General features: G+C 39.2%; 13 protein-coding genes across 13 annotated transcripts; 5 read left to right on the plus strand and 8 right to left on the minus strand. All coding sequences in view use genetic code 12, as the record gives it.

Annotated features, from left to right (window-relative positions):
- Positions 1-246: 246 nt before the first annotated feature.
- On the minus strand, positions 247-1,785 carry CORT_0A01550 (membrane transporter; the record flags this gene model as incomplete). The annotated part of the gene is made up of 1 exon (XM_003865939.1): positions 247-1,785. The coding sequence occupies one exon, from the start codon at positions 1,783-1,785 to the stop codon at positions 247-249; it is 1,539 nt and encodes a 512-aa protein (XP_003865987.1).
- Positions 1,786-2,186: 401 nt separating this feature from the next.
- CORT_0A01560 (hypothetical protein) lies at positions 2,187-3,860 on the plus strand (the record flags this gene model as incomplete). The annotated part of the gene is made up of 1 exon (XM_003865940.1): positions 2,187-3,860. One exon carries the CDS (start codon positions 2,187-2,189, stop codon positions 3,858-3,860), a length of 1,674 nt encoding a protein of 557 aa, XP_003865988.1.
- A 75-nt stretch (positions 3,861-3,935) lies between these two features.
- On the minus strand, positions 3,936-5,633 carry CORT_0A01570 (hypothetical protein; the record flags this gene model as incomplete). The annotated part of the gene is made up of 1 exon (XM_003865941.1): positions 3,936-5,633. One exon carries the CDS (start codon positions 5,631-5,633, stop codon positions 3,936-3,938), a length of 1,698 nt encoding a protein of 565 aa, XP_003865989.1.
- A 590-nt stretch (positions 5,634-6,223) lies between these two features.
- Positions 6,224-8,545, plus strand: CORT_0A01580 (hypothetical protein; the record flags this gene model as incomplete). The annotated part of the gene is made up of 1 exon (XM_003865942.1): positions 6,224-8,545. One exon carries the CDS (start codon positions 6,224-6,226, stop codon positions 8,543-8,545), a length of 2,322 nt encoding a protein of 773 aa, XP_003865990.1.
- A 26-nt stretch (positions 8,546-8,571) lies between these two features.
- Positions 8,572-8,919, minus strand: CORT_0A01590 (Cox23 protein; the record flags this gene model as incomplete). The annotated part of the gene is made up of 1 exon (XM_003865943.1): positions 8,572-8,919. One exon carries the CDS (start codon positions 8,917-8,919, stop codon positions 8,572-8,574), a length of 348 nt encoding a protein of 115 aa, XP_003865991.1.
- Positions 8,920-9,020: 101 nt separating this feature from the next.
- On the plus strand, positions 9,021-10,685 carry CORT_0A01600 (Srp54 signal recognition particle (SRP) subunit; the record flags this gene model as incomplete). The annotated part of the gene is made up of 1 exon (XM_003865944.1): positions 9,021-10,685. One exon carries the CDS (start codon positions 9,021-9,023, stop codon positions 10,683-10,685), a length of 1,665 nt encoding a protein of 554 aa, XP_003865992.1.
- Positions 10,686-10,727: 42 nt separating this feature from the next.
- Positions 10,728-11,417, minus strand: CORT_0A01610 (TFIID and SAGA complex subunit; the record flags this gene model as incomplete). The annotated part of the gene is made up of 1 exon (XM_003865945.1): positions 10,728-11,417. The coding sequence occupies one exon, from the start codon at positions 11,415-11,417 to the stop codon at positions 10,728-10,730; it is 690 nt and encodes a 229-aa protein (XP_003865993.1).
- An 89-nt stretch (positions 11,418-11,506) lies between these two features.
- On the plus strand, positions 11,507-15,631 carry CORT_0A01620 (Mtc5 protein; the record flags this gene model as incomplete). Its single annotated transcript, XM_003865946.1, has 1 exon — positions 11,507-15,631. One exon carries the CDS (start codon positions 11,507-11,509, stop codon positions 15,629-15,631), a length of 4,125 nt encoding a protein of 1,374 aa, XP_003865994.1.
- Positions 15,628-16,665, minus strand: CORT_0A01630 (Erg27 3-Keto sterol reductase; the record flags this gene model as incomplete). The annotated part of the gene is made up of 1 exon (XM_003865947.1): positions 15,628-16,665. One exon carries the CDS (start codon positions 16,663-16,665, stop codon positions 15,628-15,630), a length of 1,038 nt encoding a protein of 345 aa, XP_003865995.1.
- A 277-nt stretch (positions 16,666-16,942) lies between these two features.
- On the minus strand, positions 16,943-17,650 carry CORT_0A01640 (hypothetical protein; the record flags this gene model as incomplete). Its single annotated transcript, XM_003865948.1, has 1 exon — positions 16,943-17,650. The coding sequence occupies one exon, from the start codon at positions 17,648-17,650 to the stop codon at positions 16,943-16,945; it is 708 nt and encodes a 235-aa protein (XP_003865996.1).
- A 350-nt stretch (positions 17,651-18,000) lies between these two features.
- Positions 18,001-19,602, minus strand: CORT_0A01650 (Nar1 cytosolic iron-sulfur (FeS) protein assembly machinery protein; the record flags this gene model as incomplete). Its single annotated transcript, XM_003865949.1, has 1 exon — positions 18,001-19,602. One exon carries the CDS (start codon positions 19,600-19,602, stop codon positions 18,001-18,003), a length of 1,602 nt encoding a protein of 533 aa, XP_003865997.1.
- Positions 19,603-19,682: 80 nt separating this feature from the next.
- Positions 19,683-21,050, minus strand: CORT_0A01660 (hypothetical protein; the record flags this gene model as incomplete). Its single annotated transcript, XM_003865950.1, has 1 exon — positions 19,683-21,050. The coding sequence occupies one exon, from the start codon at positions 21,048-21,050 to the stop codon at positions 19,683-19,685; it is 1,368 nt and encodes a 455-aa protein (XP_003865998.1).
- An 828-nt stretch (positions 21,051-21,878) lies between these two features.
- On the plus strand, positions 21,879-24,485 carry CORT_0A01670 (Kex2 subtilisin-like protease (proprotein convertase); the record flags this gene model as incomplete). The annotated part of the gene is made up of 1 exon (XM_003865951.1): positions 21,879-24,485. The coding sequence occupies one exon, from the start codon at positions 21,879-21,881 to the stop codon at positions 24,483-24,485; it is 2,607 nt and encodes an 868-aa protein (XP_003865999.1).
- Positions 24,486-25,083: the final 598 nt, after the last annotated feature.

Here is a 25,083-nt window from a genome sequence, read left to right on the forward strand (position 1 = left end):
ATTTTAGTAGAGGGGGTAAAGGAATATTATCTAACACAGTATTGACAAGTACAGATAATTAACATAATATTTAACATAATCGTATGTAACTGGTAGGTATTAATTGCTCTTGTCAAACTGTCAAATTTTTGGCAATCATTCTGCGGCACACTTTTTTGTGTACACACCCAGCCTATGCACTATTGGGAATCGAACATGAATTGTTGTAATAAAAGAAATATGTTTTACCTTCAACTAATACGTAAACTAGACCTTAACGTTCAACTTTATTCCCACTATCCGGGCACGTGCAAGAAGCCAAAAGAACAACCCAGCCACAGATAAACAACCAACAAAAATTATAAAATTGTCATAATCATGAGCTTTACCGTGTTTGATTATAGCTGCAGCTATTGGAATACCAAAAAGATTAGCCAAGGAAAGGTAGAAATTCAAGATTCCATATTTTTTGCCCAACTCATTGGCCTTTGATATTTGTGAAAGGCAAACAGGTAATAAGCTAAGTATGGAACCTGAAAATAAACCTCCCAAAACGCTGAACGCATAAAGGACCTTGTGATTGTCTCCAAATGGTAACAACAAGACCAATATCGTTAAGCAATAACCAACTAACATTATTACATTTATATTGAACCTTCCAAAGTAATCACTAGCCAATCCAGGTAGGAACCTCCCTAGTGTCCCAACACCATTCCAAATTGTAATCAATACCAATGAATCGGATTCACTCATTCCATGGGCTATGGCATAACTGGCAAAGTATGTAACCAACAACACAAGACTAAGCTCGGTGAAGAATCCACCACAAATGATAAAGAAGAACCTTGTGTCTCTGACTTTACAAAATTCAACAAATTTACCTGGCAACTCATTCCATTGAATGGAAGGCTTGCTCAATCTCCTTTCCTTTCTAAACCTCTCCTTCACTAAAACTATTGAACAAACCATACATCCTAAACATACAAACGCTAATGTTCTTAGAGCCCAAACATATCCCACCAGGGAATATAATTTTCTCAACATTAACGGAAACACCAAGCCTCCAATACTTCCCCCAGCAGTTGCAAGTCCGGTGCTAAATCCCACCCCTAGTTTGCTATTAATACCTTCAAACTTCTGTAACTTGTCATCGTCATCAATGATATTTGAGTTATCCAGGTTCTTGATCTGTGGGCTAAACCAGTGGCCAATGACTGATACCAACGGAGCCATGCCAAAACCATTTCCCACACCCAAGCTTATAAAGCTCAAAATGAAATGCCAAATCTCAACACTGTTTGCTGCTCCCATTAGTCCCGCAAATATAAACAATGTCAGATAAATCAATAACCACATTGTTCCATTTGAATCGAATAATGGGCCCGACACCAACGCCCCTGCATATGCCAATGCTAAATAAATTGAGAAAATCCACGACACTGTACTTGCTGAATACCCTTGAAACTGATGTACCGAAACATATGACTGCACTGCACCAATGGAATTAATCAATCCAAGGTTAACAATAAGTCCAAGAAATGAACCAATCAACACTGCGTATGGTTGTAAAGTTTTGAATCTGGGAAGCTTGCCATCGTCTGAGTCAATTGATGAAGAGAATGAGCTGCCGTCAGATATATGCTGGAATTCAATCACTGACTCAGCAGTTTCATCCTGGCGTGGAAGATCGAAATTGCTTGGTAACTCTCCAACAGGTGTTGCTGGATTGTCATCGAATTTGGTGGTGTTCAGGTTTCTCGAATGTACATGAGCAGCATTCAATTCAATCTCTTCCGTGAATGACATTGAAGAATCAAAAAGGTAGGTCGTATGGGTGTGGTGGGCAGTAAAAAGGGCTGTAAATCAAAGGTGCTTGCAGTAACTTCAACTTTTTTTTTCTTTTGCGCTTTCATCGAAACTCGGAATTATACTTCCGAGTTGATTAGTCATAAGAGATGATGTGGAGAATCACAATGCAATACGTTAATCCTATTCCAACCATTTTCTTCGTATTTTGACACCTTTTTATTTAATGTAACTTTATTTACAATTAGCACTACCAAGAGGTCGAAGTGCCCCCTTCACATCGAGGATTTCATGTCGTTTGATTCTTCAACGAATTTGCGCTGCGCATTGCTTTAGCAGCAATTAATAAAAAAAAATTTTATATCAGCCCCAAAAAGAGGTATAATTACGATTCCTTAAAAATGCCACAAGATAACCAAGAGACAGAGCATCTATTAGACGAGAATTCTCACTATGACAGTCTCAGCGATCAACACAATGATTCTGACTACGAAGATGATGACATCACTTACATCAAGCAACAAATCAAACAAAATGCTACAAAGCCTTTCTACAAACGACCAAGTGTCTTTGCTGTTATTTTTTTGATAGGATTGCTCACGCTAAGTTCATCAAGTGCAGAAGGCTCTCGTCAATCACTAATCTATGCCAAAGCGTTGGAGTCTACAAAAAGTGAAAAAAAGGTCCCCTACATTGTTGCTCGATTTAATCAATATTTCTTGGTTGGAACTACTGCCACTGCATTGGTACCAATTGCCAAGTTCGGTGAAGTTTCCAGTGTGTATGGTAGGAAGCTTTATTTTGTGATGGTTATAATCACTATAACTGTATCACGAATGCTTCAATACTACCTTTTCAGAAACTACACCGGCTTGCAATTTGGGAAATTGCTTTTGGCCAATTATGTATCCTGTTTATTTGGCGGAGTGAACATCATAGGAGCATTGACAGAACTGTACGTTTCAGATTTCACCCTACCTGAAAGCAGGATATTTCAGTTTGGGTTGGCGTCATCAGCAACATTTATTGGTCAACTGATTGGTCCATTGATAGGTACGCTGATTGGTAAGTGGGCTGAGGGGAAATTAAATTCTGGAATTAGTGAAGCTGACTTCACAATATTGAGGTTTGAACTTGTGGTTTTGCTTGTACTACTGGTTTATGTTGTCACCTTGTTCCCTGAGTCAAGAAATGAGCTAGCAAGAGAGAGGTCAGAAGAGCAGTTGGTGGAGCAAGAGCTAGAGGAAGAGGGAGAGGAAAGAGATGACACATCAGACCTTGACACGAATGTCAATCGAATCGTGTTGTATCAAATATTCAAAAGTTTTGACATAATACAACCTATGAAGATTTTGACGTATCCAGGTGGAGTTGCAAAAGTCAATAAAAAGCATGGATTACTTGAATTACGGTTTGTTGTTGTCTCATTGGTGCTCATTTACGCATTGTATCAAACTTTGCTATTTTCATTGAATCAAGTGGTTATTGAGTATGGGCAATACCAGTTTCATTGGAATTCAGACAACATTTCCTACTTGTTATCGACAATCTCCATATCACGAGCTATCTCACTTGTATTTATCTTACCATTTTTTGAGAAAACATTGTTGAAGAAGACATTTGCTTTGAAATCAATGAACCGCCTGTTTGATATGGTTGAGTACGTTCTTATGTTATTATCATTTGGAGTTGCCATTTTTGTGTTTTTGGCATTCTACTCAGCTAATAGTAAAGGCTTTTACATTGCTGCAGGGTGCTTCTCATTTGACGCTTTGATTGGACCAGTGTTCGATTCCACAATAATCAAGTTTTTCCCCAATTCTAGCTCAGGTCAAGTATATGGTGCAATCACGTTGCTCGTATCATTAATGAACTTGGTGTCACCAATACTAATCACTTGGATCTACGAATTGGCATTGAATGTCGGACACGCCAATCTTGTGTATTTATTTTATGCCTTTTGGATGGGACTTTTCATTCTTGTTATTTACTTGTGTAAACGGGTTTTGCATTTAAACAGAACGACAACTGACAAAGAGCTTAAAAGGATTGATAGTGATGGCTGCAGTCCATAAATAGACTCAATATATGACCACTCTCAGTCTAACTAAATGTGTATTAAAAACTCTAAAAAACTATAGTACCAAAACTCAAGCGTCATCAGCCAAAACTTCTGCAAAATTCACTGATGTGGCTCTTCTAACAGCCCTTTCCTCCTCAGTGCTGCTCTTCAATCCAGATACTGCTTTGCAAGTAAACATAACGGCAACAAACATAGCCATGAAAACCCCATAAAGCAAGAAGATAAAACTGTCCCAGTTCTTCTTCAATGACCATTTATAAATGTCCACAATCACAAGGGGACCAATAACCATGAGTATATTCTGGAGTAATGCTTGTGCTGAATAAAACTCACCAACCTTGCTCGTGGGGAAGTATTTCAACACAGCAGCAATCAATACAGGAACTGTCCACGAAGCAGATGACCATAACGATAATGATGCATAGACGTCTGTCTTTGACCTTGCAAGGTACAAAATCCCAAACACACCAACGTCAACAATCAACGCCATAACAATCAATATAAAGTCAATCATGTCCAATCGAGATTTCAATACCTTGAACTTTAGCCATCCTTTGAGAACTGTTGTTTGGAAGAAAGGAAGCAACAAGAGAAGACTAACGACTCTTGAAATTGAAAAGATTGAAAGAAGGTAGGAGATGTCAGTAGCCTCAAAGTCGAATTTGAAAACTACCCAATTGAGGATGACTTGACTAAATCCAATCATCAATACTTGATCAAAAACAATTACCAATGTTAAGGAAATCACCATAACTTTGACTTTCCCAGTACCATGAAGTAACGCTTTCAAAGGAGCAAAAACAGTGCCAACTTTATTAATTATTCCGTTTTCACTTGCTTCTGATGAGCTTCTGGTTGTAACTGAATTAGCCCTAGATCTTGCCAAAGCCTTTGGAGTCCGAGTTTCACTGAATACAAACACAACAAAAAAACAGAGAGCAATTTCGATAACCAACTCAAGCTTGAAGAGGAAAAACTCACTCTTCAAAATCTTTGAACTTTGTGTTATACCCGTAATATGGATTTGTTTACCTGGATTGGCATCATATGCGGTTTTTGCCCATGCGCTCAATTGTGTCCCTATGATTGGCCCTAAAAATTGACCACCATTTGTAAATGCAGAGACTCTAGCTAATGCGTTAGCTCTTTGTGATGGTTTCAGATTCAAATCAACAACACAAGTGTTGACGATAGTTCCTATCATCATGTAACCGCCACCAACTGCAGATAAGATTGTTGATGCAAGTAACCATCCAAATTCAAATGTTTCAAAGTGATAAAAGTAGAACAGCAAACAATTGGAAACAGTAAATGATAGTACTGCTGCTACTAAAAATGGCTTTCGTCCGTAAATATCGGACAAGCCAAATTTTGAAATGGCAGCAAATGAAAGTATTGTACTTCCAAACAACCCATATTGGTCAAAAGATGACAATATGAGTTGTGTATTGACAGGCGAACAGAAACCTTTTGAGTCCAACGACGAATTACATGCCAACTTTACTAGCACAATTCGTCTCGTTCCCTCCGTCATTGACATCGCTAAAGTGAAGCCAACGAGGATAAAACACAATTGGAACATTGAAGGTCTTGTAACCCAGCAAGTTTGTTTGTGTGACTCGGCATGTTCTCTTATCCAGGTAAGTTCTTCATCTTCGTCCGACTCAATACTATTTCCATTGTCATGTGCAGCCTCGGTATACCCTTCCACCACTTCTGACTCCAATAGCGAATTCAATTCATTTGCAGCGGTTGTGGTCTCCATGTTTTGAAGAGTATAGTGAGAAATATGGCTTAATGATTCTCAAATTTCTGTAGTAAACCTACGTTGATATGAGATATCTCCACTGACGTACGGCTCTGAAAAACTGCAAAAAAAATCCAAACAAAACCGAAAAAGGAACTAATTCCGTCCCGAGTTTTTTTACGGAGTTAGCTGTGGCAACTTTAGAAAGAGCTGTGGCAACCGTAGTAAAAATTTTATTAACCAGAAAAGGTAATTTAAATCGATTGATATATAGTGCTACTTGAAGAGGCAAAGGATCTTTTGTGAGGGACAACTCTAAATCTCATAATAATTTACTCAATTTCTGCTTAACTTGTAGCAAAATTTTTGAAACACCTAACTGTACTGTAATTGTACCAGCCACTGCAGTAACACAAGCAAAACCCCAGCTTACACCTCGAGCTTAGTAACTAATCAGTCCTAGTGTGACATCCTTGAGACTCTTTGTATCGACATGGCTACATCTTGTTTCAATATGGTAGCGTCAAAATTGCATTGCCATTTTTGTGGCAGTTGTGTGATGATAAACTCCTGGAGTATCATTCTCCAACACATCAGCCACATTCATAATGCCACCTCCCTCGTCACCATCAGAGTCTCAAGGTGAGAATCAGCAAAGAGGAATCCCACATGACGTGAGAAGATTCCGCAATGCCTCAACGGAATCTTTCCCAACTTTGAACTCGTTAAACGTTATATCAGATCTCATGTTGCGAGACGAACATGCAACGCTGCAGGCGACAGAAGAGAGCTCCTTTAGAGCACGTATCCTTCGTCATTTTAATGATATAAATAGGCTACAGAATCATTTCAATAGGCTAGTCAATCGCGAAGGTGGCAACCATCAAGCAAATTTAGAATTGAATAACATACCAACACAGTTGAGAAATCTCTCTAGAGAATTGTCACGCTCGGGACGCAGAGAGGCATATTTCGTTGAGTCCAGCGAGGAGGAGGATGAGGATGATGATGATCAAAGTTTCCACTATGAAGAGGATGCAAATGCTGGATTAGTATACTACTCTGATGAAGATAACAATGAAGATGATATGAGCGAAAATGATGAAGATGTTTCAGGACTGCTAATGGACGAAGCAGGCATAGTCGTCCAACCGAATGAGAGGCTTTTATTGACAACAGCCAGAAGTCCCCAAACAGCTCGAACATCAAGTGTTCCACTAAGGCGGCAGAACGCAATTCGTATTAGAAGTATGTTGAATGCAGAGGATAGTGAAGGGACCAAAAGGAGTGATCTGAAAGAGGTACTTGATTTGGAAGCTAAACTGTTGCAAAAAGAAATACATTCACTTTTGGAAACTATCGAACGTACAAGAAAAGAATCGCCCTTGTTTCCAAATAATCTTCATAAACCATTTAGTATTCGCTATTTTGCTAGTTTAAAGAACCACATGCAGGGGTGTCTGCTTGATGGTAATAAGAGTGCAGACCAAATGATGGATGAGTTTTTGTGGAAACGGGTCAACAAAATGCTTTTCTTAAAGAAGAAGTTGCCTCTGCCACCAGCTTCCAAGAAAAGAAGCAAAAGGGAGGAGGGACCAAGCTGCAAGCGTCAGAAAAAAAACCACGTTGAGGCTAACGATTCAGTCGAACTGGGTATAGCTCTGTACCCCTATTTTTACTTTGATAAGAATATTTTGGTAGATGGCTTACACTCCAGCTACTTCCAATCAGGATCTAATTACCGAATTAGCCTTGATTGCTCTGAGTCCAACTCATGTGACATCAAGTTTGTTAATGTCAACTCCGGCGTAGATGGGATTTTTAATATAGACTCAGAGTGCAGTTTAGAGTCCTTGCTCCTCAAGTTACACAATTTTGCTAAATTTTTTTGTGGAATGTCCAATAATTCATACCAACTTCCCAAAAGCAAAATACTTATAAGAAAATTGAACGTATTGGACCGAATTTCAGTAGATGACAATATTATTTTTAAAAAGCTAAGCGTAAATTCGATACTTGTTCCATTTGAAGGAAGGGTAGTTGATTTTAAAACTAACGATTTGAGATTTTTGAATCTGGAAAAGCCACTTTCAGCTAGATTCAACTCAAATAAAGTCAAAGTTCAACTCTCAGAATGGATGAAGATTAACCCATTTGTTCAATTCAGAGAAACTTTTTTTCACAACTTCCTTCAACACTTGGACCAGGATTTGGCAAAGTTTTCTGATATTGAAATACGAAAGTCAAAGAAAACTGAGGCTTTACATTTAACAAAGGAGTTCAAATCGAATCTTTCTGAAATCACAAAGTATTTTGGTTACCTAAAGAACGCCTCAGTTTCAGAGAAGCTGGAGAAACAAAGATGCCGAAGGCACAATGATATCTTTGTAGAGGACTGGGAAAGAAATCTAGCATTGAAGTTGGCAGAAGTAGTTACCAAGGATGATTGCGATACATTAATAACCTTGCAACTCAACTATGCATTATTCACCATAGAGGTTGATATATCTAAATACTTGGACACCTTCATCAATACAATCCTAGCACATACCGAGGGCGAATATGTCGACAACTACAGAAAGGTTTACAACAACATTTTAAAAGATGATACAGAAAGCACAAAAGCTATCCTCCTTTGCTCGATCAATAAACGAACAGGAAGATTAGAAATTCACAATACTTTCTCCCATTTACATCACAGACACATGGCGAGACACTCCACAGGGATTATACTAACTACAAACCCGTTCTTAAATGAAAATACAGGAAGAAACACCTATGTTTATGATGATTTTGATTTGTTTGAAGAGCCAGTGCCTGTAAACTCAGATACGTTCAATAAACGGTTCCTCAACAACCAGCCAGAAGAAATCCTTGATAAACTTACAGGATATGTGACTCCGAGTCTACCAGTATTTGATACCGTATAGTTCCATGTATTGCTATGTACACACAATTACCATCCCCACCCTGGTTTTCCATCTATCTTATCTTGTCTCTTTTTTCTAAAAAAGTCTTTTCGACATTCCTTGTAAGCATCAAAAAAGTCCTGACAAACATACTTGTCGTCCTGATTTCGGTAAAGACAATCCATAGATGCTTGTCTGCTCTCCTCACAAGGATCATAAAATTTTGATGCTTCTTTTCCTGCCCATCTATACTTGTGTCTGTGATTCTTGGGATCGTCTGGGTAAAACTTGAACTTCTCAACGCCACCCTCTGTAAAGTTCACCTTTGGTTTGCTTTCCGGTTCATCAGTCGCCTTTTTCTCAGCTTTGTTATCTTGGGGTGTGGTGTTGCTCATGGTGGGCCCAATCTCCTTTTGCTTTGCACTACCAAAAATGGAGAATCATGAAAATCAATTTTTTTTAACGTCGGCGCTACTTTTTCATCTCCTCCATTATCATGGTTTTAGCTGATTTAGGGGAAAGGCTTAGAGGGGCCCTCTCTTCCGTTGAGAAGGGTTCCGATGATGAAATTCAGCAAATGATCAAAGACATTTGCTCTGCTTTGTTAGAGTCCGATATCAATGTTAAACTTGTCGCCAAATTGAGAGGCAATATACGAGACAAGATCGAAGAGGAGAATGTATTAAAAGAAACTTCGTCTCAAAATAGGAGAAAGAAGTTGCAAAAGATTATCTACGATGAATTGTGTGCATTAGTCGACTCTCATGCCGAGCCACCAAAGCCAAAAAAACTTTCAGCAACAACTAAAACTATCAATGGGAAGAAAGTCAGGGTCTCAAAAGAATCAAGTCATGTGATTATGTTTGTGGGGTTACAAGGTGCAGGTAAGACAACTTCCTGTACTAAGCTAGCTGTTTATTACAAAAAGAGAGGTTTCAAGGTGGGGTTAGTATGTGCCGATACATTTAGAGCAGGTGCTTTTGATCAATTAAAGCAAAATGCTATAAAGGCAAACATACCCTATTATGGATCCTACTTGGAGCCCGATCCAGTCAAAATTGCATCCGAGGGTGTACAAAAGTTTAAACAAGAGAAGTTTGACATCATCATTGTAGATACTTCGGGAAGACATAGACAAGAGGAACAATTGTTTACCGAAATGGTGCAAATCGGTGAGGCTGTTCACCCCAACCAGACTATTATGGTAATGGATGGATCTATCGGTCAAGCAGCTGAATCACAAGCTCGTGCATTCAAGGAAAGTTCTGATTTTGGCTCTATAATCTTGACGAAAATGGATGGGCATGCCAAAGGTGGTGGTGCAATTTCGGCAGTGGCGGCCACAAAAACGCCGATTGTGTTCATCGGAACAGGTGAACATATTGGCGATTTCGAAGTATTCAAACCAACAACGTTCATATCCAAGCTATTGGGTATTGGTGATATTCAATCACTTATTGAACATGTGCAATCATTAAATTTACATCAAGATGAAGGACACAAACAGACAATTGAGAATATCAAGGAAGGAAAATTCACTTTAAAGGATTTTCAAAACCAGATGAACAATTTCATGAAGATGGGACCTCTTACAAACATTGCATCAATGATTCCAGGAATGTCAGGGCTCATGTCACAAGTGGGTGAGGAGGAAACATCCAACAAAATCAGAAATATGATCTTCATCATGGACTCAATGACGACAAAAGAGTTGGAAAGTGATGGTAGGATATTCATCAAAGAGCCAAGCAGAATTGTGAGGATAGCAAGAGGTTCAGGGTGTAGCGTGGTTGAGGTAGAAATGATTTTACAACAACACCGAATGATGTCGTCGATGGCAAAGTCTGCAGTAGCAGCGCAAGCTCAAGGCGGACAACCCGGTGGTCCATTTTCAGGAAACCCTCAGATGCAGAGAATGATGCAAAGCGCTCAATCCAATCCAAATTTCATGCAACAAGCAATGAGTATGCTAGGTGGTGGAGGCGCAGGGGGTGGTCCAGGTGGATTGGCTGGGATGATGAATAATCCAGCAATGATGCAACAAGCACAACAAATGATGAGAAGTAATCCACAAATGATGCAACAAGCACAAGAGATGATGAAAAATCCACAAATGATGCAAAGAATGATGCAACAATTTGGTGGTATGGGTGGAATGTAAACTTACAAGTTTTAATAATACACATTCTCTTTTATTACTTATCTACCTGTAGAATCCTGGTCTGGAGGCATTCATTCCATACTCGCTTAGAGCATTACTAAGATCTTCCATAGTCAACACGACTTTTCCTTGTTGATTGCCAACAGTTGAATGCGATTGTTGAGATGCCTGCTGTTCGCCATTTTCCGCATTAGCATTAGCATTACCTGCTAATGTTTGCTGATTAGCATACTGTTGCACCTGGAGTAATTGTTTTGCTCTAACTTGTGGATTGGAGGAGTTATAAACTGCACTAGCGTTTCTAATCCTGCTATATTCGTACGCATCTTGAGCTATATCGCTGATAAACTTTTGAGTAGCTAATGCTATGAGTCTCTTTATTTTCACATCGGATGATTCGAATCCATTTTTAGCCAAGTAGTAGTCGGTAACCGCGTCGGGTATGATTGGCGCAAACTCATCGTCCATCATATCTAGGACTTCTTTGAGTGTTTTATCTTTACGTGTAAGGTCAGGCAAGTCGGGGATTAGTGATGAAGCTGCTGCAGCAGTAGCAGCAGCAGCAGCAGATAATGATTGTTGCTTCTGCTTCGATTTCTCTTCTTTGGATTGTTTCTCCTGGGTATCACTTGATGCTTCGTTGATGGAGTTCGGCACATCGACGACGTTTTCTTCAGCATCATCAAACTCTTCATCTGCCATTTCGATATCTTTGTTTGTTGGTTCTGCCATTGTCTTTGTATGCTTTGTAGTTGAATTCGATTTTTCGCGGGTTTCAATTTTGGGTTTCAATTTTCTATTCAATACACCACCACCACCAAATGGTTAACCAGCAAATAAACCCATATGAGTCGCCGACTTTCGGAAAATCTTTACTGCTAAGGGTAGATGGTGCAATTGGAGCAATGTCGCTATCTCCGAATGGCAGAGACGCTGTATTGGCGGGCCGACGAGGCTTGTTTGTAATTGACATGGATGATCCATTCACCCCTCCACGCTGGCTACACCATATAACTTCATGGGAGGTTGCCGACGTCCAATGGTCACCACATGCTACAGTCAAACCATCATGGTGTGTGTCAACATCGAATCAGAAAGCGCTCTTATGGGACTTGAATCGACCGTCTAACAATGCTATAGAAAACATTCTACATTCACATTCTAGGGCGATTTCAGACATTAATTTTCATCCATTTGATCCAGAAATGCTAGCTACTTGTTCTATTGACACATTTGTGCTTTGTTGGGATATGCGAACGCCGAGGAAACCGGTTGCTAAATGGGCCGACTGGAGAGCAGGTGCAATACAAGTTAAATGGAACCACGAAAATCCCTATGAAATTGCCCTGACTCATGATAACTCGCTTTATATTTGGGATACTAGAAAAGGTGCACTCCCTATATTCAAGGTTGCAAAGGCTCACCAGGGTAAGATAAACGGTCTTGACTTTAGTCAAGGATTGAAAAATATCATAACATGCTCCAATGATCGCACAATAAAGTTTTGGGATTTAGAAAGTGAAGATGCGAAGAATGCAATAGCCAATTTTGATTATTTTGATAGTGGATCCGGAAATGATATAAGCCCTAGTGTGGTTGTTGAAGCAGACTTTGCAATCGCTCGTGCACGTGCTTTACCTTTTGGTTCTGATAAAGCATGTGGTGTCATGCCTTTAAGAGGTGGAAATGATGCAATACACATCATAAACTATGAAGAAGCTCATCAACAATACTTGATCACCGGTGAAACACAACAATATAAAGGATCCTCCGCATACGCCTTTGTTGGCCACCATGGGCCATTTAAAGACTTCCTATGGAGAACAAGACATGAAAATTATAATGGGTTTGATTCAAAAAATAATTGGAAGGAATACCAATTGGTTACTTGGTCCAATCTGGATGTTGATTTGAAGTTGTGGCCCAGTGATGAAAAGTTTTATCGGCTGGTTAATTATGACCCCACCTTTTTCAATGTATTCAAAAACGATCTGGAGTCTGATCTCTCAATGACAGGGAAATCTGAGAAACAAGTGGCCTACAACTATGAGACCTATTGTCAAGAACCGGAAGTGACAATTGATGATTTGGCGAAAACGAATGGAGGTGATTTGTTGTCTGCATTGACATCATATCAGATATCGGAAAAGCATAGACAATTAGGACTTGAATTCAACCAGCTTGACCATTTAAACTGGATTTCTGGAGTCCGTATGGGTCGTGGAGACCGAAAAGATAGCTCCATATATGGTGATGGTGAGAGCCCCTCAAACTTGGGTGAAGAGGTTAGTATAGTGGGGCACAAATTCCCATTTATCAGGTTTGAAAAGATTTCAGTGTCGACGGGTGACTTGGTCATTAGTCTTAAAGGGCCAGTTCCCGTACTCACTTCAAAACCACCTAATCATCGGCGATCAGTGGACTCTGTGGAAAATAGTCGGTTAGCACTCACAGCTGCAAACTCCACAAAAGACAAAAGTATTATAAGCGAAGATGGGAGAGATCCAGAAATCAAGAGCCAAGTTGAAGATAGTTTGCTAGATACCCACCTCGAGGAGCTGACTGATAATACGCCTGATCAAAAGTTGGTATTTATTCGACTTGCGCTCAGCTTTCCTCAGTCATATCCATACCTTGAGCAGTTTGAGTTTCACAATAGTTTGCTGAAACGAAAAGTCCACAGATTGCAGAAACAAAATTCCATAGAATTCAACATAGAAGAAACTCACGAACTTCATAAAGACATGAGGCATGAGATGGAAAATCATTTGGGAGAAATTGCCCGTTTTTATACAAATAAGTACCAACAGTTCTGTCTTGAGCCATGCTTGCGATACTTAATGGGAGAGAAGGTTGATCTTGATGACGAGGCAATGGCAGAGACCCGAGGAGAAAACATTGATGAAGATACTTCATTTCTCCCAGAGGTTGGAGATGAAGATTGGGTGGATGATTTGATAAACCAACAACCTGGCTTCCACGGGTACTCATCAGGTGAGGATGCAGAGTACGACGACTTGATTCCCGCTGCCAGTGCCAATACATCAATCCATAGAGCACAGTCACCAAGTAATATCAATGTTGAATCAGGTGGTATCAAAGGACAAGGATTTGACTCTACGCCAATTCCAAAAGGATGTGGTGCTGTTTGGGCGCCAAATGGACAGTTAGTTTGTTTTTTTATACCCAAGGACAAGCCATCCGTCGATACTGGCAGCGGCACTCACCAAAATCTAAAGTTGCTTGAACATTCGGATTTGCATGCAAGGAGTATGCAAAATTCCAAAATATTGGATCATTTGTCGCGGGAACTTGAGGCCGCTGACAGGAGTGATTCAGACTCAGATATGTCTGATGGAGGCTACTCCGAAACTTCATCCTCGGATGATTACTTCGAAGAAGATTTGGAAGAGATTTTGAAGCATGACACATCATCCCGAAGCAGAGTTCCTGGATTAATACGCTCCAATTTGGGGTTAGGTAGTCGGTTTATATCCAATGAGGGAAGGCACAAGTCGTCGTTGAAAAAATTCACCAGTCATGGAGAAAGTTTATCTAACTACAAGTCATCGATAAAGGATGAGAGAAAAAAGAGCAAACCAGACACCAATGGTGAAGTCAAAAATGTGGTGGTAATTATCGATTTCAGCCAGTTGCTACCTAATAGAATAGATTTAGCTAGGGAGTATAAGCTTGTTGGTGACAAACCTGAGATTCTTGCCGGGTATAACTCAAGAGTTGCTGCAAAATACTGTCTTGACGAAATAGCTCAAGTTTGGAAAATATTGGAGATTATCTTGAGCAACAATATCAAGAACAATAATGAGTTTTCTCACATATCAAAGTACGTGGATACTGCATCAAACTCAAAAGGCAAGTCGAGGGGAGTGTTATCAATATGGGGAACCCATCCGTTTGGCTATACTTGGCTTATTAAAGAGATTTTCAGTTACTTTGTCGAGAGACAAAATACTCAAATGCTTGCAACAATGTCTTGCGTACTACATAGAACACCGTACACAATGCATCATGTTGATCCAAAAGGAGAATGCGAGAGTGCACTTGAATCAAGAATTGACCAATTCTCGAGTCATCAAAGTCTGCATATTGACTCAGTCAAACATCTAGACCATAATTTTGAACCACAAAGACCCTTACACACACGAACGAATTCCAGGAACATTGATTATCCTCATTCAGTTTCATCGTCATTTGAAAATTATAGCTCACGCGCTGATACGATGGATCGGGTTGGCTACGGGAGGAAAATGGGCCACTCTTTTTCCGCCTTTAATTCAAAGAATGGTTCGCAAAACTCACTCGCAGAACCGCAATTGGCTTACCGATCATCTACACCTAAACTGACATCGTATATTCTGGTTGGTAAACTGAGGCCTGCCAAGGGAGCTATTGCTGAATTGAAACACCAACCACCACCAACAGTCGCAATTGAGATGCAAAATGTAGAAGAGTTGGATTTATTCGAGGATTCTCACTCTTCTCTACTCCCTGACTTTCTAGATGAGGACCAGATGAAGATGTACCGGCTACAATATGCAGAAACTTTGTACGAGTGGGATCTTCCTGTGCATCGAATAGAGGTGCTCAAGTTCAATTACAATGGCACTGAACATGATCACAACTACAAAACTCATGAGTGTAAAGTCGGTTTCAGAAAAAGAAGGAAACAATTGCCTAGCCAAATATTCATCAATACTGTGACTTCAATTGAAACAAAACACCCAAACGCGTGGAATACAAACAAACGTCTGATGTTAAAATACTGTATTTATTGTGGATTATTAGTCACTAAAAACTTTACACTATGTGGAAACTGTGAACACATCCTACATACCAAATGTGCTCAGGAATGGTGGTCTGGTGGCAACAAAGAATGTGCTAGTGGTTGTGGATGTAACTGTTTGGAGGAGTCAATTTACCATTAAGGAATTCGCGTATTGACAATTTGATCTTTAAATTTCTCGTCCCATTCATCTGCCAAATCTTTGAGATATTTAGCTACATCTTCCAGCCCCGTGGTGTCCACTTCTTCATCTATCAAGTATTCTTTACCACTTCTGGTACAAGCAGACCCGACTTTTGATGTTTGTTTGGTTTTTCCCATGGCTGCTGCAACAGGGGCATTAGCTGCGATGTAACCTGATATGTTGTGATATTGTGAGCCTAAAAATCTCGCCAAGTAAAACAACGCCAACATACCGTAGTAAGTAAATACATTCAAGAATTGAAAGAAGGAAAAACTTGTAAAGATCCCTGGATGGACTAAATATTGATCAATTCCCTCCTTTTTAAGTTGTTTGTATGTTCCGAAATGTAATAAATCCACCAATCTCTTTGACCCTTCATAAGACTCCGGTGACCTCAATAATTGTAAATCGTTGAATGACAAGTACTTTGGATGAGACATGAGTGATCCAATCCAAATAATTTTCCCACCATTGGCCAATAAATGTTTGATTTTATGTATAAAGTAATACGGACCAAACACGTTTGCTTGGAAGACAAGGCCTAGGTTATCAGCAGATTGTACACCGGTACGCTGAAGTTTATAGGTGGGGTTGGTTACTGCTTGAATTGGGCTTTGTAAAACTTCAACAACCGCCTGCATCCAGTCAATTCCCCCATAAACACCTTGTGCAGCATTGATAAACAAAAAATCAATATGAGTGTATCTCTTGTTTAATTCGTAGTATGTGGATAGAATAGATACCATATCGGTAAAATCTACCAATAAGTAATCAAACTCAACCAATTTGATTTTGTCAGGAATTTTGTTAATGATGTTGTTTTTAATATCGGTAATGACATTTTTCACTTTTGGTAATGTTCTTGAGGTAACAATCAATGTAATCTCTCTGTCATTAGGCAAATCTTCGAGGAAACGTACAGCTATGTTGAATCCTAAGTTTGAGGATGTACCTGTTATTATAATCTTGGTGGAATCTTTGATTAATGACATGTCTTGATGTAAAAGAATAGTGTGTGAAAAATGGAATTATTTACGCGATCGTATAACTTTTGTACACAAACTTTCTCGAAACGATACCAACAGTGATAGCTATACATTGCATACTGTGGTACACTCAAGATGACGAATTCATCCCCCCTCTTATATGATATTAAGCTAATTTGATTCACGTATAGGGGGGGGGGGGGGTACAATTCACCAGAGACTACACTAATCTTACACTGGGCGATACTGTTTCAAGATTTTGCGTTTTATTGTATTATATACCTTAACGGTACGGAGCATCAGCATCAATACAGTATTGTAACTCTTGTTCCCATTTGTCACCGTTATCCAACAACTTTTCTTTGTTGTATAATAATTCTTCTCTTGTAGCGGTGGAATATTCGACATTTGGACTTTCTACAATAGCATCAACTGGACAACTTTCTTGACAGTAACCACAATAGATACACTTGGTCATATCAATATCATACTTATAAGTTCTTCTTGATCCGTCGGCTCTTTCTTCTGCTTCGATAGTAATTGCTTGTGCCGGACAAATCGCTTCACACAATTTACAAGCAATACATCTCTCTTCACCACTTGGATACCTCCTTAATGCATGTTCACCTCTAAATCTTGGACTAATTGGGCCTTTTTCAAATGGGTAATATATCGTGTATGGACTTCTAAAGTACATTTCCAAACAGACATACATACCACGGGCTATTTCACTCAAAAAGAAGTATTTGGTAGCTTTACTTAATGCTGATTCGTGACCTTCTTCCCAAGTCTTTGGTTTGGCTTGTCTAAAGCCTTTTGGCCATGCCGATTGTGTTGATCCTCCAGTTGGTAGATATTCAGTTGTTTCTGCAGCTAAAGCTGGTTTAAGCAAGCTTGGTGATGATGAAATGAAACGAATGCTATTGTTGTTGACCAATGGTTTGATAGTGGTATTTTGTATTAACCTTGATGCTACGCTTGATCTGAACATTGTATATGATCTAATGATTGGTATGAATATATTGAAAATAAATAATTAGGTTTGTAGATACTATGCTAAATCTCTCGATTAACAGTGACTTTCCTGGTTGCAGTTGATATTTGTGATTAGATGAACAAACAATGGCAACAGTCACTAGTTTATCTCCTTGGGGGTTTTGAATTTTTTTTCTTTTCTTTATGGACTGCTCATAAACTATTGACATGGTAGCATCGATTTGAGTAAGGAGAAAAATTCAATCTTTCATTGGCTGCATTTTGTAGAGTACTGTATATAACACATTGGCAAAATCTATACAATTTACAATTGCAAAAACATGTTCATTGTATCTTCCCAAATCATCACCACTTTGATCCCACAAGGATTGCAGTTGGATCAGTTGGTTTTTCAACTTCATTAAAGTACGTTTTATATATCCTGTCTTGATTGACGTCATGTTCTTGCTCAAAGATCTTATTCCATTCAATTAATGCTTGCACTTCCTTAGGATGCAAAGATAAATCAAAAGTGGGGACTGTGTTATACTTTTTTAATACCTCGTCGATCCAGTCCTTTTCGGAAACATCTTTTGGGGGGTTGATTTGGCCACCACCATTAATGCACCCACTAGGACAAGCCATAATCTCCACATAATCAACTTTAGATGGGTCAGCTGTTTCTTCAACTGGAGTTGATTCTGAATTCTTTATTCTAGTTCTTCTTCGTGCAGCCAATGGGTTTACTCTTCCAGTAGCTTTTCCATTGGGTTTAAGCTTCCTCACTAAATTCTGAATATTTCTGAATCCATTAACAATTGCTGCACTTGCAACCTTATCCTCTTTATACAGAAGTCTCATTTCGTACACATCTGAATTCTTTCCTCGTATTATCTTCATTGAAAAACCACTTTCATCGTGACCTTTTAGCATCATATCTTCTTGTAGGCATCGGAGATAGTTGAATGCATATCCACCTGATGCAGAACCCGGATCATTAGTCCAAGAGTATTGAACATATGGCCAATCATTTGGTGCTACTAAACTGTAAACATCCTCTGTTGGCAAGTTCACTATCGGTGGGTTGACCTTGGGAACAAGTTGATAACTTTCCTCCTCAAGCAAGGCAATCAATTCTTTTGCCGTCAATACACAATCAACGTCTGGAATTGTGTCTCCAAATATCTCTGGTCTAGCGCTTTCTAGCTTCTTATCAAAACATGGCATAATGGACAAGTGGTAGACTTGAGACTTCTGTACGTGAAAATCATGAGCGGTGAGCGTCTTTAATAAGCAGCCAGTGATTTGTTGCGCTGATTTTACCGTTGAGATCATAGGTAGCACATATGGGTGGGTCTTTTCTGCATACAATACCCAACCTGGGCATATTGAAGATAATATTGGATTTGAGCCTTTGCCCCTGTTAGTGATGACGTGTTGTGCTTCATTGATAAGTGACAATTTCCTCCCTAGCGATGTTCCTACGACATACTTGAACCCCATTTGATTAACTAGCAAGTCAATTAGAAGCTTATCTATAGTTTCCACTGGTAAATTGTATGCTGTGGCCAAGGATGCACGCAGTTGTTGTGATATACTAGCAACGAATATTTTATCTTGCAATTTCAACGCCTTCACCAATTCGTGATGTGAGTGTTGTGCAACTAAAACTTCCTCTGCTGACGTTATACATCCTGAACAAGCAAGACAGTCAGCTAGGGAGATCTGTGCTGGCGATAAGTTGGTTTGTTTTCCATCAATTTTGGATATTTCAAGTGGGTTACCTTCTGAGTCAATTTGAATTTCAACCTCTCCATTCCCATTCGCCTCTTGATTGGTATTTGTGTCTTGTACTGGTTTTATACATGCCACTCCTGGTGATATAAAGTCATTCAAGTCGTCTGCTGATAATATGGCACTCATCGTTGAGAAATCCAATAAGAAATGTGTATTACTAAGATTGCACATTTGTTTTTCGATAAGAGATGACGCTATCTCAAATGCGCACTACTGGAATCTTTCCATACAATAGTTTACAAGTATAACGGCTATCTACTATCTCTAAACTCCTCCGGTGGTGTATCCTCTTCCTCTTCATCTCCGCTTACATCTCCCAACTCAAACTCCTCGACATTTATCGGTGCATATTGCTTGCTAAGCTCACCATTTTCATCGTAACCAACTAACCTAAGGTACAACCAAATGCACAACTGGATCCAAAGGAAGATTAGAAATGCAGCAGCAGAAACCACCAAGATGTATGCAGAATGGTCGGATCCTAAATCATGTACTAACTGTAATTGTTCCTCGGTAGCTCCCATAAATAAAATACCTGACAAGGTTAACCCAAATGGAGGCAAGTATTGAAACGTAAGTATCCTTCCCAGTTCGCTACAAGCTTTATCTCTTAATAAAAATGCGGTTTCAATGACTCTGGCTGCTCCCGCACCCATCAATGCAATTCCGAATAAAGAATGTACCTTGGTTGAAATCTCCAAATGTTGTGAATGTTGACTCATTGACCAACCAGTGAAGATCAACAACAAGGCAGGCACAAATGATCTTTGGTTGTTTCTTGACAAATACATCCCTAGTAATCCCCCACCCCACCAAATTATACCCATGGCAGTGTGTTGATAATCACCCATATTCCATGCTTCTCTTCCCCAACGATGTTCTGTAAATGTATTGACAATTCCCCACAACATCATCACGGTTGAGTCGTAAAATTCCTGTGACTTCAATGATGGGCTATTGTTGTGCAATTGATGTTTACGAATCCAAGGAACAACAAGCACCACTGATAATACAAATGAATACATGATAAAAGCTGAGCCCATGATTCCATGAGCTATGCATTGTCCTGTGTGAATGCCATAGCAGAATCCAAATAAAGCAATTGGTGCCATACACACTCTTACCCACCCCGTCAAGAGGCAAAGCAACGACGATATTTTGTAAACCTTGTAGGACAAACCATACTCATTGTAATGCTTCGACAAGTGTGGGTAGAACTTGTTAATGATGAGATTACTTCCATTGATAAGCGTTCCTAAAAAAATCGTAGTTCCCAATAATATACTCAAAAACCAACTTGTACCTTTTGAAGTTCTATTTTCGTGATTGTCTTTATTATCCGGAAAATCCAAAAATAACGATTCGAAAACGGAATATGCTGTGGAAATATATTGCAAGAGTAAAGACCAATGTAGTCTATTGGCAAATGCCAAGGAAGTACTGATCGAAGGTAGTATCAATAAGACAAATAATGTTAAGATCCAATGAAATGTTTTTGATCCGGCATTTATGGGATGAAATTCAGGCCTTTCTTCATCCATGTCCATATCTGAATCAGCAAGAGCAAGCGCGAAAAGGGTGAGCACGAGAATCGCTATCCGCTTCACAGACACCGTCATATTGGGATATCACTTGAAAGCTGTAGCTCTTAGTAGAACAAGATATTAGCTGATTATTTTTTTCGCTTCTTGGATTTGATTCGTTTTCCATATTCGGTATTGAAAGGGAAACAATTTAAATCTGGTGGCACGTGATAGAGTCTCGAAATGATTCGATACATGAAACAGCAGCAGATGTCTACATATGTGTACAATGTTACAGCTAGGAAGCTTAGATACTACTTTGTGTTGAATTATGAAAGGATATATCATGTTTCAGAAGTACTAACATTTCGAGGCTGAGGACATCCACTTGTTACGATCATCTTGACGTATTTTCGCGTTCTCTTTACGTGTCTTTTCGGATCGACGTAGAGAAAATTTTGGGGAAAACAACACAAGGAGATACATCGTGCAAAGCTAGAACCTGTGAACAGATAGCCGAGTAATTGCTGGCGAGAGAGGCTTCTTAGGTATATCTCACTCCAATGTAATACAAAATAGGTGAAGAGATTGTGTATATATCTCTACTTGTGTGTAGTCTCTTTGTGAGTTGAAAATTTTATTGTTCATTTTTTAGAAAGAAAAACATCAACGATCACCAACAACAGATTTTATCTTATTCTATTGAAAGTTTGCGGGCGCTAAGACACTATAGATCACCTAATAATAGGTGTTTAGAACGTTTAATTTGGATACAATATAGATACACTCAGCTGAATAGGACAGCTTGTCTGAGGCGATAAACTATAAACATCTAGAGGATTTTCCCCACATACGAAACACACACTCATTTCATTTTCACCTAACTACTTACGGTTATTGCATTTCCCAATAAGTCACCAAGTCATGTTGTCACTCAAGCTGTTGCTCTGCGTATTAATTTACTTCCTCGGCTTATCCCATCAGTCTCAAATTCCACCGAGGGACTATGAAAATAAGAACTACTTTTTAGTGGAATTAAATACAACTCAGTCACAGAGACCCTTGCTTGATTTTATACTGAAATATGGAGACCACTACAATTTTGAGCATCAATTGCCTTCCTTGGATAACTACTACGTGTTCAGTATAGACAAGCTGCATCCTCATAATAAATTTTTAGGAAATCACAATTCCAACAACTACAACCACATCAAAAGATCTATCGGATTTGAAGATATTCATGATAATTTAGTAAATGATGTATCATCATTGCATTTATTGCCTGCAAAGAAGTTATCCAAAAGACTACCTGTTCCCATGGAAGCAAGGGATGATCCATCACAAGACCAGTCCCCTTCGGACAAGGCGCATCAAAAGTATGCCCAAATAGCGTCAAAATTGGGTATTCATGATCCTGAATTTGCATCACAATGGCATTTATTTAATTTGCAATATCCGGGCCATGATGTTAATGCCACTGGTCTTTGGCTAGAGGATGTGCTTGGTCAAGGAATTGTTACTGCTATTGTTGATGATGGATTAGATGCAGAAAGTGAAGATTTGAAAGCAAATTTCAACGCAAAAGGATCGTGGGATTTTAACAATAATGGGCCACTTCCTTTACCACGATTGTATGACGATTATCATGGAACAAGGTGTGCAGGTGAGATTGCAGCTGTGAAAAATGACGTATGTGGAATCGGAGTTGCATACAAATCTCAAGTCAGTGGTGTAAGGATTTTATCTGGTCCAATTACCTCCGCTGACGAAGCATCGGCATTGGTTTATGGATTGGACACGAACGATATTTATTCATGTTCGTGGGGTCCTACAGATAATGGTAGAACGTTGAGCGAGCCAGAAATCATTGTGAAAAAGGCAATGTTGAGGGGTATTCAAGAAGGTAGAGATGGTAAGGGTGCAATTTATGTATTTGCATCTGGAAATGGTGGAAGATTTTCCGATTCATGTAATTTTGATGGATATACCAACTCCATTTATTCCATTACCGTTGGTGCTATTGATCATAAAGGATTGCATCCGTCATATTCGGAAGCTTGTTCTGCAGTTATGGTGGTTACATATTCGTCTGGGTCAGGAGAATATATCCATACTACTGACATCAAAAAGAAGTGTAGTGCACAGCATGGAGGAACATCCGCCGCAGCACCATTAGCCAGTGGAATTTTTTCTTTGGTACTTGGTGTCAATCCAAACTTAACCTGGAGAGATTTACAATATATCAATGTATTGAGTGCTACTCCAGTTAACGAAGAAGATGGGAACTATCAAACTACTGCATTGAACAGGAAATATTCTCATATATATGGATATGGTAAAATAGATGCATACAAGATGGTTGAGTTTGCCAAAACGTGGAAAAATGTTAAGCCACAATCATGGCATTATTGTGATAAAATCGAAGTTAATCAAGAGCTTTCTTTAAATCAGCCACAACAACAGCAGCAACAGAAGAGGGATGATAAAATTATTTCCTCCAAGGTTACTATTACCGAGGAGGACCTCAAGGTGATGAACTTTGAAAAGATTGAGCATGTAACTGTTAAAGTTAACATTGATTCATCGTTTAGAGGCAGAACTGGTATCAGATTGGTCTCGCCTAGTGGGGTTGTTAGTGATTTGGCTAGATTTAGACCTCTCGATTCAAGTTCAAGAGGCTTTCAAGATTGGACTTTCACTAGTATTGCCCATTGGGGTGAGGATGGGTTAGGTGAATGGACACTTGAAGTATTTGGAGATTCTCGTCCCGTTAAGATGAAGCTTGTTAATTGGCAACTTCGATTCTTTGGTACGACTATTGATGCATCAAGGGCCGAAACTTTTGATATTGAAAAAGATTACAGTCAGGTTAGAAGAGACAGACTTGATTCGGAGAGGAAGCATACAACAGCGACTACGGTGGAGTCATCAACTACTGAAGTATCATCGTCAACTGTTGAGGAGTTGTCTTCCAGTACCCAGGTAGAATCGTCAACAACTACTGCGGCCGCCTCATCTACTGCAGCTGAACCTCCAACAGATTCACACATAACTCAATCTCTAAAGGAGTCTTCATCTTCATCAACTCCTGCATCCGAAACTTCAGAACCAGAAGATGGTGAGCGTGTTTACAAAAAAGACCATACAGGACAATATTTAATGGGATTAGCTGGTCTTGGATTCGTTGTTGTGGTAGTTATAATTGTGGTTCAAAGTAGGTCTCACAATACTCGTCGTCGTAGAAGAAGAACGGGTGAGAATTACGAATTAATTGAATATGATTCTGATGATGATTCTGATAATGATTTTGATGGTTATAATGATGATGCAGAGACGTCGTTGACCCGTGAAGACAGACAACAAGATCAAGCTAGGGATCGATTATTTGAGGATTTCAACGCTGAATCATTACCTGATTATAATTCTGATATGTTTAAAATTGGTGAAGATGATGGAGAAGGTAGAGGTGATGGTGAGCACAAGCCAACTGAAAGTAAAGGAAAGGGACAAAACAGTGGTGGTAAGAGTTGATAGAGAGTATATTGAACCTGGCATATATAAATGATATTATTTTCTTCTGGTTTGCAAACTCTGTATTATTTTTGTGTGGAGCGTTGTAAGAGCTCACAAAAGTCAAACGCACGCGAGCCTGTATTGTCCTTAGGGCATAATTGATTATTAGATTCAGTTGTTGGGTATTGATTGTTGTTGGGGACAGTCGTTTTTCGGTAGCGTTGTGGAGACTGTAAGTGGGGTTTGGGGGATAAAGTGGTGGAGGTCAAAAGATTTGGAATTTCAACACCACAACGATACGCCTCTCTCCCTTTCACTTTCTCATTCTCTCTCTCTCTCTTCCAACCCAATTGGTGTATGCAAGAGACAAAATTACACACGATTGTCCTGTAAGAGATTCCGAAGGCTACACTTGGTAAAATGATTTTTCTAAAATACAAATTATTTATTATTATCGTTTAATGAAGTCGTAAAAAATTTCTTTTTTTGTATTACTTTTCCCAAATGAAAAAATTAGTCTATAAAGTCAACCCAAGAAATAAATAGAAGATTTGTAAACCAACAGTAGCAGCAACAGTAACAGCTTCAATTGTTTAAATATGTTGTGAAATGTGGT

This window comes from Candida orthopsilosis (assembly GCF_000315875.1).
Source record: "Candida orthopsilosis Co 90-125, chromosome 1 draft sequence".
Classification (NCBI taxonomy): domain Eukaryota; kingdom Fungi; phylum Ascomycota; class Pichiomycetes; order Serinales; family Debaryomycetaceae; genus Lodderomyces; species Lodderomyces orthopsilosis.